The sequence below is a fragment of the Ornithodoros turicata genome, chromosome 2 (assembly GCF_037126465.1).
Source record: "Ornithodoros turicata isolate Travis chromosome 2, ASM3712646v1, whole genome shotgun sequence".
NCBI classification, from domain to species: domain Eukaryota; kingdom Metazoa; phylum Arthropoda; class Arachnida; order Ixodida; family Argasidae; genus Ornithodoros; species Ornithodoros turicata.
Genome location: NC_088202.1, coordinates 146,582,269 through 146,598,602, shown reverse-complemented (window position 1 = coordinate 146,598,602; position 16,334 = coordinate 146,582,269). Strand labels below are relative to the sequence as shown.

Here is a 16,334-nt window from a genome sequence, read left to right as displayed (position 1 = left end):
CGCCATCCTGGCCAATCACTTCTGCCAGAAACCATTTCTGCATTTCTGAGCCTTCCCAACATGCCTCTCTCCGTGCAGATGGCGTTGATAAAAGTGGGCGCAAAATCCGTCGTTTTGGTCTGTCACCAGTGATATCCGTTTCAATCCAAATCCATCAATTTTCTCCAAAATGGTAGCGCCCAGTAAATAAGGGTGAGGTATAAGTACTGGATGGATGTAACAATAGACAACTGTATTTCGACCTGTGATTGGCTAGATACTTCAAAACGTGGGTGGAGCCTCAGGTATAGGCAGGTCCCATTAATGGCCAGACTCCCTTTGGCATACACGGCGCTGACACACACACACACAGGTAGCGCTACCTGTGCGTGTGTTGTTCGTCTTTGGTTTCAGCGCTTTTAATTCGTGTAGAGAGATTGTCTCAAGATAAAGCTGTGTGCACAGTCCTCTTTTTCTCCATGTCACAGCTCTGTTTCTAGTCGGCATGCGTCTGTGCCCTTTGACTTTTGCTTTGGGTGTTCAGCCGTGCCTGCGCGTGGCCTACTTTCATTTCATGCCCACGCGCTTCTCTGTGGCGGCCTTGCGATTCAGCGCCAGACGCCATCCGGAAAGTCTCTCACGTAGATAGCTCCTATCCCTTAACATTCCCAGGTTGGGTCCTGTGTGAACAAGTGCTCCGGAAGTGATCACGGATGATACGGATAATAGTCCCGATCATGCGGGGATAACCCGAAACGTATGGGGTCGTGCCAGAATGATCCAGATCACGGTTCTGTTCTTCTGAAATCCTTGCCTAATCCACGCGGTCGGGCTACTCCGTTCGGCAACTTGATTCCGAGGTTTGAAACTGGTGTCCCCCAACTGTACTCCCCGATTTAAAAATAAATGAATTTCGTTTTTGCATCTAGAGTATCGGGGATAAATGAAAATTTTTGGAATACGAACCCTCGAACGTATACTTCCGCGTCGACCTCTGACGTCAAAGGAACGGGGGCCATCGTCCATTCGCATTAGTTCTGGTAGGCACATGAGCGTGACGTCAGACGTCATGCCGGCCGTGACGTCAGAGCCGGATGACTTTCGGTATTCGTCGTTTTTCTCGGCAGATTGACTTCGAGACGTCCATAACCGTCTTTTACATTTATCCAGCATAACTAGCATAACGGTAAGACCTCGGCTGCGCATGACTAGAGTTACCCCTTCCAACTCATGAGAAACACACACCAAACTCCCATCACTTTCACTCCATTGTCTTCTCCATCTATAGCCACAACTAAACACTGCTTGTATTTACTTTCAAATGGAAAGAAAGGAGGAGGAGGATGCACCAATGGCGTGCCGATATATGTCCGCGTTATGCTACCGCACGCGGGACGCGCCCATTGCTCAATCAGACGAGGAGAGATAAACGAAGACACTGCCGGGGTCCGTCTGCTTGATCAAGTGCGTGGAACAATGCCGTAAAAAAAAAATGAGTGTCGACGTGATGGCCAACTGTGAGATGGAACGGTGGAGTGGCCTGGAGTACCAGTATCCTGTTGCGTCCGGATTGCACGTCCTGTGTCAGGTATGGTCTGCTTTCATGTCTCATCGGCCGCCTCTGCGGACAATACTTCCAGGCCCTTCCATTAGAATCGATTCTATACTCGGGCTGGTCTACGTGCCGCCTTACTGGTTCCAAAGGTTGCGGGTTCGAATCCCGTCCGAGGACGTCGTACACGTTCGTTGTTTCGTCGTGCTGTCTTCCGTACTACTTTTCTTGCGTGGTAAAATCGTATCGTACCGTATCTTCCGGTGTCTGTCGGGGGCCTCCCGAAACTTAAAGGTGTTCACGAACGTCCCGGTCTGTAAGCATCATAGAGATGAAAATAGCGCAGTTAATATTGCACACGGAAACGGTAAGCTCTACATCGCCGTTGGTGTCCAGAGGGATCAAAACCCTGTGTCGACTGTGAATGCTTTTTCTGGTACATCCATCAAGGACGCAGTGTTTATTCGAAGACGTTATACTCGATGTCCATGTCGTAGTGGACTTGGGTCTCCTCATCGCTGTCTGTCAACAACGCGAGCCTACTCAAATGAGTTACTGGCATTACTGGCACCTGAACGCCGTCTCATTCCTCTATCCGTCAGTTAGCGTACACGTGCTCGCAGTCTATTGTTCAGTTTTCCCACTTTTCCCGAAAGATTCACGCCTGTGTCCAGCGGTTGGACTTGAGGCGTGAGAATCTCCTTAGAAAAGTCTCCTCGGGGAAACAATCATACGCGCACGGCAGGCACTGTTGATGGTGGTGGATAGCTCGGATTTTCCTACACCACCGCCCCCCCCCCCCCCCGGTTTCTTACCCCCCCCCCCCCGGGAATGTCTGAGGTTGCCCAATACAGCTCGGCTATATACCCCATCCCGTAGAAGCTCGGCACCCCCCAGAGATCGACTTCTGGGTAAGTTACTGGGGGTACCGCGCGCGGTATAGACCGGAAAATACTGCCGTTCATACTGGCCGGTACAAACCTAATGCACCAGTGGGACACAAACCACGAATCCCAGGTTAAAAAGGGCTGGCCCGTGCACGCTGGCGTTTTAACCCGTCGTTTTTGATTTTGATTCGGGTAATCGATATTGTACCATCCCGCAAAATCTATAGGGTCCAGGTCAGGGGCGGATCCAGATCCTCGGTTTGGGGGGGGGGGGGGGGGTTCTATGTCGGAGCGCGTGGTGGCGGAGGGGAGGAAGGGTAATCCCATGTATAAAACTGACTGTGGTGGCGCTATTCGGGGGGCGATCGCCCCCCCCCCCTGGATCTGCCACTGGTCCAGGTTCGAATCTTACCGCTGAAACCCATTTGCAGTTTCCCGAATCTGCTCTTTTATCTTAATCATTTTTATGGTCACGTGTTGACATCTACAATGACGTGTGACTAGGACGTGTACAGAGAATACATTGCGTTTGCGCGGAACGCTGTCTGTGGGGTAGGGCATCCCTATGTTGAAGTGCAACTACGGTCTACAAAGTATATTTACTTGCATTATGCATGAACCTCGCTCAGAGTCGCAAAATATAAACCCGGCATTGAACATTACGCACAAATTTTCGAATGCGCACCCGCAAAACTTCATCGTTTCCGATTCTCCGATGACGTCACTTATAGAGCTGTCTCTCCCAACCTCGCTGGAGAGCAGCAGTGGTGAGGAGACGGACCTTCGAGGAGCAATGTTGCCAGACACGTGGCAGATTGCGCACCGTATGACGTCATACTTCTCAAAACCACAAGGATACTTCCGAATTCACGACACATGAGTATCATATCCAGTTCTCGAATCGAATCCGCCATTGTTGAACAGGCCAGTTCGCTAGGAGAGCGTATCGTAATCAAGCTGCTAAACAGAGGTGCATCGAGACGCTGGATGTGCATTCAGATTGAAGCAGAAGATGCGCACCGAGGGAAGAAGAGAGGATTATGGGAAGGGGCGCTTGGCTGCGTGTCGTCTGCGTCTGTCGTCTGCGTACGTGCGTCGTCTGCTACTGCAAGTCGGGTTGACAAAATGACGATATTAGGGAGTTTACACCCACGCTCAGGTTTGGGTGTGTAAATTCGTTCAGAGTCCGTCAGAGTTCGTTCTCAAGTATGCATGTAAATGGGACGTAGACGCTGCGAAGGTGGCGTAACAAAGTAAAAGGCAGTATTTCCGGAAGTGGTGCCTCTAACTTTCCAATATGACGCGGCGTGGCGCTATCATCGGCCTGGTCTCGATGCGCATTCATGTAAACGGTGGCGTCGTCCTCGTCTTTCCGGTTTGGACTCCATTCGATACGCTTTGTGTCGTATTCACATAAACGCGGCTGTAGACAAACAATATTTTTGGAGAATACAGTGTGAGTCACGTGTATTTCAACGGCATAACTTGGGTCGGGTCCCGAAGACTGGCGCTTTAGCCCGTGGTCTGGACCCACAAAGTAATTGGTGGAAAGCGGGTCTTTGCAATGCACGCTTCAGCGATGTCTTATGAGCGAAGGCGTTGTGTGCTGATTTCGCGGTATCGGGGTCGTGCGCAACATGCGTGTTCAATTTCAATGCGGGAGTTCGAAAGGGAACGATGAGGACTCGCTTGATTGACCGACCGTCTGGAAAGACAATGGGACAACGCCTAATGAGGCGGTGCCCAAGGCGTCCCTACCGAGAGACATGCTTCCAATTCACTCTTGCTAGCAGTCTTGGGTAGTAACCAAGTTATAAGTACGTAACTTGTAACTAGCTCTACCTTCGAAGTAATTATAGTATAGCTAGTTACTTTTCTACTAAAGTAACTTGTAACTGTAAAGAAGATACTCAGATATTGCAAGATTTTCCGCCACGTTCCATGCAACATATCGCTAGGGGCTATTCATAAGACTGTAATTTTGTCGAGACTTGAAATATACAGGGTGTTACCCTATAAAAGTCTACCCATGCCGCCAGGTGGCATATTGTGCGATCTTTATATAAAGCTCATAAGGACATTTAATCTTGGTAAATTTCAAAGTGATTGAGTGCCGCAGCACGAAGTTATAACTCAAAACGTGCAATTCCCATAGTCAAAACAAACAAGATGGCGGCGTTGAGAAGAGCACTTGACATGCTGCTCCCCACACGACAACGTGTCGCATATCCTGCCAGCCGGATGGAACTGCGGTTTTCATTTCGCTTTCGTGTAACTGTCGTATTTCGCTCAGAAGTAAGCAACGTGAGGAACGGAAAATGCCGACGCATACTCAGCAGACGACACCCAAAAGGGATGTCGTCTGCTAACTGAGAGGCGCCATCTTGGCTGTTTTGCCTACGGGAATCTCACGTTTCGCGCTATAACTTTGCGTTACGGTGCTCAATCACATCGATATTTACCATGATGAAATGTCCTTATGAGTTTTATACGTAGGCAACATATTGTGCCGCCTGCATTGAGTAATTGGCGAGCACGGCATGCCGGCGCGGGTAGACTTTTATAGGGTAACACCCTGTACACTGCCAAGGAGGGAAATCCGCAAGTTCTGTCATGCAAGTCAAGATGGCCTTAGGCTAACTCACACCCGGTGCTGTTAGGGCCCATGGGAAATACTCCGTTTACAGTGAACCCTCGTTAATATGACCAACACCGCAGATTTTGGTCAGATTTTGGACAGTAAAGCTATCAAATCCAAGCTTAGCAATGTGCTGTCACCACCCCCCTTCAAAGAAACAAAGCGATTGGCTGCTGCTGATATTTTCGGAACTGTTTTCGTGAACGCATCGTACTAAGGCCGCTAATCCACCATATGCGGAGGAAGCGAGACACATGTTTACCTGCCGGTGACCAACACACACATGGTCACACTCAAAATCAGGGAAGGATAACGGTCGTATTTTGCAGTGATGGCCAGTAGTTAACTACATGTAGTTAAACTACCAGATTGTAGTTAAAAAGTAGTTATCAACTACTTGCAGAAATGTAGTGGCAACTACTAGTTAAACTACTATTTCGAGTAGTTAACTACAGTAGTTAGGTTACTGCAGGCGCCAACTACTTCCGATTTTGTTGCAAGCTTTACGGCACGATTGTGCTTCCGACTTTTACCTCGAGCTACTTGTTTGATGAGAACGGAGATGCAGAGCAATTGTGCCGTGCATGTGTACTAAATCTTCACTTTTTATCACTGCTAGTGATTCATATTTAGGTGTCCAAGAGCACTAAAGAATGGGATTGGTGTTCATGGACAATGTTAAGTAGTTAGAGATGTAGTTAAAATACATTGCAGTAGTTAAAGAAGTAGTTCTAACTACGTCCCCTGAAGAGTAGTTAAACTACTAGTTAAACTACTCCATTGCGAAGTAGTTAGTAGTTATAGTTAAACTACTGTTGAAGTAGTTAGTGGCCATCACTGGTATTTTGGTTACCGTTTCCATTTCAGCTATATTTTCGTTTCCGTTATCCGTTTCTGATACCGGCCTTTCAATTTCGTTTCCGTTACTGTTTCCGGTAATGGAACGGTTGTTACAGAGCTGCGGAAGGACAGCCCGTCCGGCTCTATCAGCACCCTGTTTTTGCATAAGTGCTGCTTCGGTGTCGCACGCGTACACACTACACAAGTCATTTTACGTCGTTGGGATGTGCACATCTTGCACGATTTAAAAAAAAAAAAAAAGATGTAGGAACATGTCTTCAGTCGTCAATCACTCGGAGTCCAGCAACTCAAGATGGGCGTAACCTTCATCCAATGTCGCATTCATAAGCTGACGCTCTCAGTAGTAAATAATACTGCCATGGCCACGGTGAAATGAAAAAAAGAAAAAGTACAAAATAAGTAACTAAAAATCGTAGGCTGTCATCCTCGTGCTATGGTGAGGTATAGTCATGTGTTGATGTCATGGAGTTATGAGGACTGGGACGAGGTAAGCGACGGATGCACCCTCGATATCCAATATTGCGCTATCTTTCCATGCTCTCGTGTAGTATTTAGAGCATTACAGGGAAAGGAGTCATCGAAACAAAAACAAAAATATGAAAAGTCACTCAAATGTCATCGCACAACAGGATTAGCCATTACCCGAATTCAATACCGGACGATAAATTCGTTTCCGTTTCTGTTTCCGGTAATGGAGGACCGTGGTATGCGTTTCCGTTATCGTTACCATCTTCAATTTCGGTAATATACCGTTTCTGTATCCGTTACCATTACCGTTACCATTCCCTGCTGAAAATCGCATTTATTTTCGTTGATTCTGTGGTCTGCGTTAATTCCCAGCTCCTCGGTGACAGCTTGAAGGGGGTGCGAGGTAAAGGTAAAAGACAGAGGTAAAGGTGAAAGACAGAGGTAAATGGTGAAAGACAATTCTTTGCACCGATGTGAAACTGAATTGAAGACTTCACTGCGAAGATGGTAATAGAAGCGGAGAAAACGGGCATCGGGAATACCGAAACTTATGCGTCTCTGACATCGCAGCTCTCGCCGCAGCCAAGTGAGGCAGCGCACGAGAAGTCACGTGCTTACGGCTACCAATGGGAATTGGCGCAACTCCGAGCTCTCTGACGTCTGCGCTTTGCTGGGGAGCGTGTTCGAGAGGGCTTGTATCTCGCCAAGTACGACACGTTGAAGAAGAATTCTTTTTTTTTCCCTCGGTATGCTGGCCTGCAGCAGAATACGCCTTATTCATAAGTGCTGCCATCTCGTAGCGGTGCTTGGCGGCGGCGCCATGTTTGAGTATTCGGGCGGTCGCGCTATGTGCGATTTCCTGTAACGGGACCAGCTGGAATGTCGGGAAACTGGCGATTCAAGCTTTTTAGCATGGCAGCGAAGCAGGCAGAATGCACAGCCGAAGCTAACGTTGGGAAGCTAACGGGATGCCGCGTTGCTGGCGATAGGCGATGTGGCGAAAACCGAAACCACCGGCAGCTATACTCAAACATGGCGCGTAAACGTAGTCTCCGTCTCCGCACATAGATGGCGCGCACTTATGCATAAGGCGTATTCGTCCGTAATGTAATGTAACCGCATCTACGAAAGTGTCCGAACCCCTTCATCACAACAGGCAACATTTCGTGAGAATAGACTTTTTTCACAACGCTTTTGCGCATGCTCCGTGACCCTGACGGCGCCGAAGAAGATTCCCTACATATTCAATAGATGGCGTCAATGTGGCGCCGGCTATGCTTTGGCGCGTGCCGATCGTGTTTCGCTGGACAGCCGCTAGGATACGACGCGAGTGTGAAAAAGGTCCATTACACTACACGGTTGCACGAAACATACACAAAAGGACAAATGTTTCCTGGGTGGTATATACAGTGAACCCTCGTTATTATGACCATGGTCGTTCCCGAAAATTTTGGTCATAATGCGGAATTGTCATATTAACGGGGGGCATTTGCAGATGTTTCACTGCATTGTTCCCCAGGAGTATGGTCGTAAAGCGCGTATGTCAGATTATCGGGGGTCATATTAACGAGGGTTCACTGTAGGTGTTGTGCTGGGAGGCCCGCGGCAGCCGAACCCCTCCGCTCCCATTGGCTGGATGAAAAACGCTCGCGTTTCTGCCCTCCAAAGCTGCAGCACGGAACGCTTCTCGAAAAGTGGCTAGAAACGCGCTGCGGTGCACGTTTGCGGCGCCGCGAGCGCCAAACGCGTTCCAAAAACGCATGTGTGAATCCAGCTTTAAATCTGGATTCACACATGCGCTTCTGCATTGCAAATGCGTTTTGGGTCGTGACAGATTCAGTGAGGGGTCGCAAACGGCTCAGAAACTATAAAGAAGACCATGCTCTTCCCACTACTCTGCGTCCCAAAAAAAAGCTCGTGGTAGCGGACCACATGGTCTACAAATCAAGCTCACTTTAGTTAACAGGAACAGCTAGTCATCCTGCCACGCGTTTAGTTTTCTGTCTGCGACGGTTTCGAGCCCGCCTTACTATACTTGTGACGATAGCAAATGCCAAATTAAATTTCAGTGTCTGTTACTTACTATTCACGCACAGAAATCGAAAAGCTTGTGGCATCGCGACGCGACATCTTGTAGCTATAACGAGAGGATAGAGAGGTAGTAAGCGAGCTGGTGGTATAGATCCATAACTTAAAAACCCGAGACTAGGGGACACCTTGTCTGTGTTTGTCGTTTTTTTTGTCCCCTAGTCTCGGGTTTTTAAGTTATGGATCTTGTAGCTAGTTCTGATGGGTCGCAGGATAGCAAGTTTGGAAACCACTGGTTTACAGGATTAGGCGTCGGAAGTCCTTCGCCCGAAAGACGGGGGTGGGGGGTGCTGAAGTTTAAAGTGTTGGTACATTGAGCATACTATGTACACAGAAAAAGAACAGAAAAGCAGCACAACACGGAACCCAAAATGGTTCGAAATAGGCTAAAACAGCTTCACCTTCGGTGTTCCGTTGATTATAATCAATCAAAGGCCAGCTTTTCACTTTGTGATTATCAGGTGTAGACATACATTTACCTACGTTTGGAATGTGTGTCTCGCGTCTGAGGGATCGGTGAGCTGCCAAGGTGATTTACGCGAAGAAAACATTTTTCTCAGAAAGAACGTTAGCTGCGATAATCGAAATCGAATGTCGGCCTCATGAAAATACCAGACACCCTATCCCATCTCGAGGCATATAAAAAAGGAGGCGAGGCCCCCCTAGCTTAATGGGGCGGCCGCCCCTCTCCTTTCCCCCATCTTCTGACTCCCCTGCATTCATGGATCTCGGTCAAGCAGGTGCGACAAATGTTTCCCCAGTTTGCTGCAGTGATTAACCAGAAATGGTATCTCGATGCTGCAAAAAAAAAAAAAATATCACGTTCCGGTTGATAGCGGTCAGGAACCCTTGCGCGATAACGCCTCTACCAGGGTCCACAATCAGCGCGATTGGTGCGCCACGCTGCGTCACCGCAGGGTGAAGGCGCTTCACCGTCTGCAATGTTAACGCGGCACGAGCTGTATCGTGACGTTGCTGACTTAGTGTTATCGTGATGTCGGAGACCGCGTCTTTCCTGGACGTGATGAATGCATGCCTGCTGGGACTGGACGTCTGGAGCGACTGGAGGCGGCGTTCGAGCGGATTTTTGCAAGTAATACCCGTCCTTGATTGCTTTGATTCTGTTTCACGTGGGTTACCACAGTTCGCGCGACTACTTAGTAGGTTTACGCGTTTTCGGCTGGATCGTTTGGCGTCGCTCCCCAAGCAGCACAATGTACTGAAAGTCGGGTGCAATAGGGGTGGACGGGTAGGTGGAAGACCTCGAACAGACTCTTGAAACTAAGGAACATTGATAAGACCCCAGGCAGCACAATGTACTGAAAGTCGAGTGCAATAGGGGTGGACGGTATGTGTCTTATCAATGTTCCTTAGTTTCAAGAGTCTGTTCAAGGTCTTCCACCTACCCGTCCACCCCTATTGCACTCGACTTTCAGTACATTGTGCTGCCTGGGACACATACCGTCCACCCCTATTGCGCTCGACTTCCAGTACATTGTGCTGCTTGGGTCCGCTGTAAAGATCGTCTGGCGTCATAGTTGGTCACCTCGAAAATACGTAGAAAAGCTCCAGTCTATATTATCATTTCTCATCTGTATAACTGTCCGCTAGTTTCTATCTGCTCATTTTGTGGCAACGGCAGATTATACTGCTTTAGTTGTCGTGATTGTGTCGCTGCGTTTGCAGACGTCATTGGGGGAAGTTTTAGGGGAGCACTTTTTTCCGTCTTCCTGTATCCAGCAACTGATCAGAACGCAGTGGGATGAGTCGCGAAGGCATAGGGACCGCTGAGATGGGTTCTTTTCCGAGGCTCTGTCAACAATGGGAGGTTCCGACGTCAACACGCAAGAGACTCACGGTCCACGACGACCTTCCGCGTCAAGCACTCCGCAAAAGTGAATTGGAAAGCGTTGCCAAATGGTCGACGGCAGACTTGTGCCCGTTACCAAAAAATAGGAACTAAATACCGTTACCCGTTACTTCAGAAAAAAGTAACTAAATACGTTACTCGTTACCAACATACGAAAGTAACGAGTTCTCGTTACTCACAGGTAACGAGTTACTTTTTCGTTACCGCCGCATAGTTAAAGGAGCCAACAAACATGCCGGCACTTGCCTTCAATTCATTATTAATGAGAAATTGCGCTTTACAAGAAGCTGATACTCGAAATTTACATCAGTGATCTTCGTTCTCTTTCGTGTGATGGCATCTGCTGCCGAAGTGGGGGTGACCGGAGGTTATGAAAACACAAGAAAAGACACCGGTTTTCGTGCCACCGATCACCAGCGGTTCCCAAAAACAGACGAGGGGCTGCGTCATAATTTAGGGTTCTCGGAAGCTTAGCAAAGGCTAGAAGTCGAAACGCGTTTTTTGTAGCCATAGCACAATTGGTACCCGTCCTCGGGAAGGAGTGATGGCCGGAGATTACGGAAACAAGAGAAAAGACAAGGGCCTTCGTTTAAGACGATCCAGCACGTCAACAACACATCCAACGAGGGACTGCAATAATACTTTGAGTCACACGTGTCGTCACACGAGTCGTCGTGGGTCACGCTGGTCCACGCATTGCGCCACACGGAGTGCCGAAATGTGCTGAAGAAAAGGAACGAGTAACGTCAGTAACGAGTTACCAATTTTTGTAACTGATTCCGTTACTATTACCACTTTTTAAAAAGTAACTGAATCGTTACTTCGTTACCAAAAAAAGTAACCGTTACCATGTAACGAGTTATTTGTAACGAGTTAGGTACAACTCTGGTCGACGGTCGAGTTTGAGTGCATCGGAATAACTACAGGGTGATCAAAATTAAGCTTTCACGAGCGCTACGCAAACACAGCGATGACAGGAAACCGGATGATAACTTTACGCTACTTGTGTAAGAAACAGGTGCTGCTCATTATGTAGCACCTGTTTCTTACTCAAGGAACAGAAAAAGTAGCACCAGTTTTCTTTTTGTTCGCCTATTTATAAAGTGCTAGTGAAACCTTAATTTTGAACACCCTGTATTCCAGAACGATACGATGAAGGGAGTTTCACCAATGCGATGTCACGCGCTTCAAAGAAATACTGGCATTGGCTCATCATATTTTTCTGACCGTTATCGTGACCTTCCGATCTACCAAAAACTAGCTAATGTGTCAATTCAAGTTCCTCTCTTTTTCTCTCTCTCTCTCTCTCTTTTTTACTATCAGATAGCGCTGCCATTCATGATAGGGTGATAAGGAGCCGTCGCGTCACAGGCAACGTAGTCATCCTACGTAAAACCTCGGTAAAACTCTTTTGTGATCACGTTACGAAAACCTCTATCGGCCTTGAAATTCTCCTAATACCAATGTTATTTCGAACGGGATAGATTTAATGCTGATAACGCCGTGACTTATCACGGCTTCGCGTTGTGAGAACGGATACGGCCTGTCGTGGTACGTCCCGATATCTTATCGTGAGACCGGAGACACCGAGGGAAGACATATTAGAAGCGATAGGGCTAATCTTTTCACGAAAACTTTTTTTTTTTTTTCGAGCCGAAAGCGGTTTTACAGATTTTATGCTCGTGGTACTGGAGTAAAGCCGAGGGTGGAGGAATTTTTTTTTTTTCATTGGCTTCCTGGTACACAAAATGCGCGTTCACTTTCATATGTGCATGTGCATCTGGCCCCAAAATGAAAGAACGCGCAGACGATGCGTTGAGATGCAACAGCGAATACGGTTCATATAATATTGCATAGATGCGATCTTATAGTACTGTCGTACGGAACGTTTAATGTAATTTCTAGCCAATGACATTCACACTGAATATCATTCGTTCATTTCTCGCATTAATTTTGGTTTCTTTCGACTTTTTTTTTCTTTTTTTTACAGCGTGGAAGCGAAATTTTGAGCCATACCTCAGGATAATACGTAGGGAGTGACTTTTTCGGGTTAAACCCGATTCCGCCCGGTTATCCCCCCCCCCCCCAAACTAACCTCCGACGAATTCGATTTCTCCCCGAATTCCAGTCACTATGAAATCCCCAAGTGACGTTTCCACAGAAGACGAACAAAGGTCGCCACGTGTGAGCACATGTAAGAATGGGTCACTTACGTTCCCAGCAATACACCCATGTGTGTCAACACTGTCTATGCTTTCCGGGATTACGGCTGGAAGGTCACGATCTCGCAAAACAACAAGAAAAGAACAAGAAAGAGAGATTAGGAAAGGACTTAATAGACAAAAAAAGAAACAAAAAACACCCGATAGCACCCGAAGGCACAATTATCGCCCGATTTCCCCCCGAATTACAGATTTAAAAATAGCGCCCGATTTTTATCCCCCGAATCTGAGAAGGGCATTTAACCCGAAAAAGTCTTAAGGGTAGAGCTGGAATGTCGTCGGGGGGTGTGGAACCCGCACTTGTTGATTTTTCGAACCTTTCTTTTATTTTTGACAGGTTTTTTTTTTTTTTTTTCTTCGGGGGAGTTGGAAAATCCTTGTGCTCGTTGCTGCTGTCGTGCGCTCATAGTCAGAATAGATATCCGTCTAGTATTACCTCGTTAAAGTCATCCATCGATCTTCCCCCTCTTGCACTCCGTAGAAGATACCCTTTTGTTTGTGTCTCCTTTCACAAGTTTTACATCAATCAAACCATCCGACCCTCTTTCATTGCACCAGCACACTATACGTCTCCGCCCGGACGCCCGGACTGATCACACGTGCAAAGTTGAGCATATCCATTGTCCGTTCATCCCAGTTTCTCAATTCCTTCTTTCCACACGCTATTGACATTTGGAATGACCTTCCCCAATCCATTGCCACCATCTCTGACGTTTCTGCATTTCGCAGACAGTTGTGTTCCTTTTTTTGAATTATAAAGTGTGTCTCATTTACTTGTATTATTTTGTTTGTGTGTGTCACTGAACATATGTAACCTCGCGTACTAGTTATATTAATATATTCATTGTGTGATAGTGCTTGTTGTATTATTAGTTCACACACCCCTCATGTAACGCCCCCCGCGGGCATTTGAGGTATCCGCATAAATAAATAAATAAATAAAATAGCTTCATTGCGCTCGCGCCGAATTAAAAATAAACATATAAGTAAAGATATACGAAAGGTCGTCCCCAGTGTGTTTGAAAGGTCGTCGTCTTCTTCTTTCTCTATGGCAGGCGGCGGACCTGTACCAGTCGGACGATTACTGGCAGACGCAGGAGAGGATGCCGGTGCCCATGGTCTCTGCTGCTCCCCCTGGCAACTATTCCGACCCTTATCCACCGTCAGGGGTGTTGCTCCAGAACGCCACGCTGGGTCCACCGCCGCTCACAGATTTCTTTATGCCCGGTGCTAACACTTTCGGTGAGATCTGTGCACGTTCAAGAGCTCTTGGTCGTAGCCTCCCGTGTTTAAAGTGTCAGAAGGATTGCGAAAGTTACAGAAAAAAAAAACGTTTTCTCGCCTATTTCGCGGAAGACAGAAAAGGAAAAGGCTCTGGCCAAGGGGTCTCGAAAAGTTATTTTTTCTACCTCGTTTCGTAGTAGACACCTAAAGTGTGTACATTGCTGTAAAGTGTAATAACCGAAGGTTTACTTTTCTTCCTTGTGGGCGGTTTTGTAAAGTGTAACGACCATATAGGGTTGTAAAAATTTTTTTTTCTTTGTTATTTTTTTAATCAGGCACCGCCATGTGTTCTGATCTGCCTGGCGGCAACAGTACTAGCGTCTGTGAAGGCCCGACGTACGGCAATGATTTTCCCGACTACTTGTATCCCGGGAATGGAAGCAGTTGCAGCGGACCCCAGCCTGACTTCCTGTCGGCTGACTTTCTAGCGGACGAGGACCTGCACCTGATGGACTTGATGGCGTCTTCCACGGAGAGTGAGTTTTTTTGCCTCCGCCTCTGGTTACCGCGTTTCTCGTTGTATAACGCGCGCGTTCTAACTGGTAAGACGTGTGCTGAAGATGCAGTGCGCATTATTATTTTTTTTTTTTTTGAAGAGCCAGAGCGTCGAACCGAAACGTTTATCGGTTCGGTTCACGAACCGGTTCAGGGGCCACGGGTGTTTGTGTGGTACAGTGCTTGAAGTGGACAGGAATTCGTCAACTGTTCAAGATTTTGAGAGTTTTTGCGCGGTATGAAACACAAGATTAGTAGTGGTTACGACAGGAGCATAACCACATGAATTGTTGTTGTTGTTGCTGTTCTTGTTGTCTCGCGACTCTGGATAATCCAGAGCAGTCCTGCAGGGCATGACTTTTTCTGCAAGCAACAGGAAGGCTGCTTAGCTAACAAAAACATCCTCACGGAAGATTCTAGTGGAAGAAAAAGCGAAAACAGTGCTCACAGAGACTAAGTTCCGTCCCGTGTTATGTTGAGCATTCACACGCTGCGCAATAGCGGGAGTGGCGTACTGCGCACTTAGCAGACGACACCGTCAGCGTCTTTCCTGTCGTCTGCTACGGAATATCGTGTGGCTGTGTCGCAGGATAATTCCCCACGGTTAGCAGTGTACGTGAACACTGGACGTCGCGAGCTCGCGCTCAGAAAGCAATTACGTTTTTTTTTTGTTTTTTTTTTTGCGTCTTCCGCGTCTCGCTTGTGTAAATACACGGAGAATGCCATTTTCTTTCTCGTGGACCACAGACCACGGCATCGAAAATCTGTGGTGTAGTTTGACTGCTCTTCGAAGGAGCGCATGACAACAGCGGACGCCGGATGTTGAGAGTATGCAGGAATTCCCTCTCTAGAAAAATGAGAAGAACGTCACTCTCTAAGAACCAATCGGCGCGCGGCCTTGAGAACATGGGCTCCGCGGGCGTCTCCTCTGAGAGTTATTCGTCGGCTATTTCTCAAATTCCCGACAACTAGAGCCCTGCGCGGATGACATTTTTGGCATCCGCATCCGACCCGCATCCGCGCAACCGTTACCGCATCCGATCCGCATCCGCAGCACACACAACAGTTTACATCCGATCCGCTGACCAAAGCGCACCATCCGCATCCGATCCGCAAAATCCGCACGTTTCGAAGGACGCGTAAAGACCGCCGGAAGCATATGTTGGTATAATTTCGGATGCCTCCATGCTGTCACGGAACGACTCACGACGACCAGCAAAGGTAAACATTTCAACAAACGCGTTACGGAGAGCCTTCTGTAACGCTACCTCGTCGGTGCTAGCGCGGTTCGAGACGCCAGAATGCCTTCTCTCCCGTCTTGGCCGTGCATGGTCAAAGGCACGGTGGTCAAAGGTGAACCCGAGCATTCGCTACACATACAAATAAATTGCTGGTGGAAAAATTACAGCACGCGGTATATCCGATCCGCATCCGATCCGCATCCGACCTCGCGCCATCCGCATCCGATCCGCACACCGCAGAAAGTTCGGAATTTTCATCCGAATCCGCAAGTATCTTGCGGATATCCGCTTCCATCCGCGGATGGTGCAGGGCTCTACCGACAACCTCTCCGGACAAGTGTCGGCAGACAGATCCTCTCTGAAGGTGAGGGCCGGACACCATATCCATACCAACATTCCATTCCTTCCCGCTAACCTCTTCCCAGGTGTCCATGACCATAGTTGTTACGCTGTGCTACCACGAAAAACAAAATAAGAGAGTGGGGGGGAAACGAATAAAGGGTGAGGGTGACTATGGCGAAGGGACTACAGACGAACATGTGTGTAACAATCTTTACTTTTGATTCGTGTTAAGTAGTGTGAATATTTATGTGCTGCGACAGTGAATATCGAGACTTGGTTAAAAGATGCTTCGAGTTGCATTGAGCAGGGTAAGCTCCTACGCTTCAGGCGGGAGCACGGTGTGGGGGCAGGTAAAATGGGAAAAATAAGTGTCTGTTTTCCTTTTTTATTGGCATTTCCTGTCACAA

The 16,334-nt window shown here is 47.8% G+C and overlaps 1 protein-coding gene across 3 annotated transcripts in view; it reads left to right on the top strand.

The window, feature by feature from the left end:
- LOC135386335 (endoplasmic reticulum membrane sensor NFE2L1-like) overlaps window positions 1-16,334 on the top strand; it is a 70,064-nt gene that overhangs the window by 36,587 nt on the left and 17,143 nt on the right. For all 3 annotated transcript variants that reach the window (XM_064616184.1, XM_064616183.1, XM_064616182.1), the window contains 2 exons: window positions 13,621-13,807; window positions 14,125-14,325. In XM_064616184.1, coding sequence (XP_064472254.1) covers window positions 13,621-13,807; window positions 14,125-14,325 — 388 coding nt within the window. The remainder of the gene's footprint in view (window positions 1-13,620; window positions 13,808-14,124; window positions 14,326-16,334) is intronic.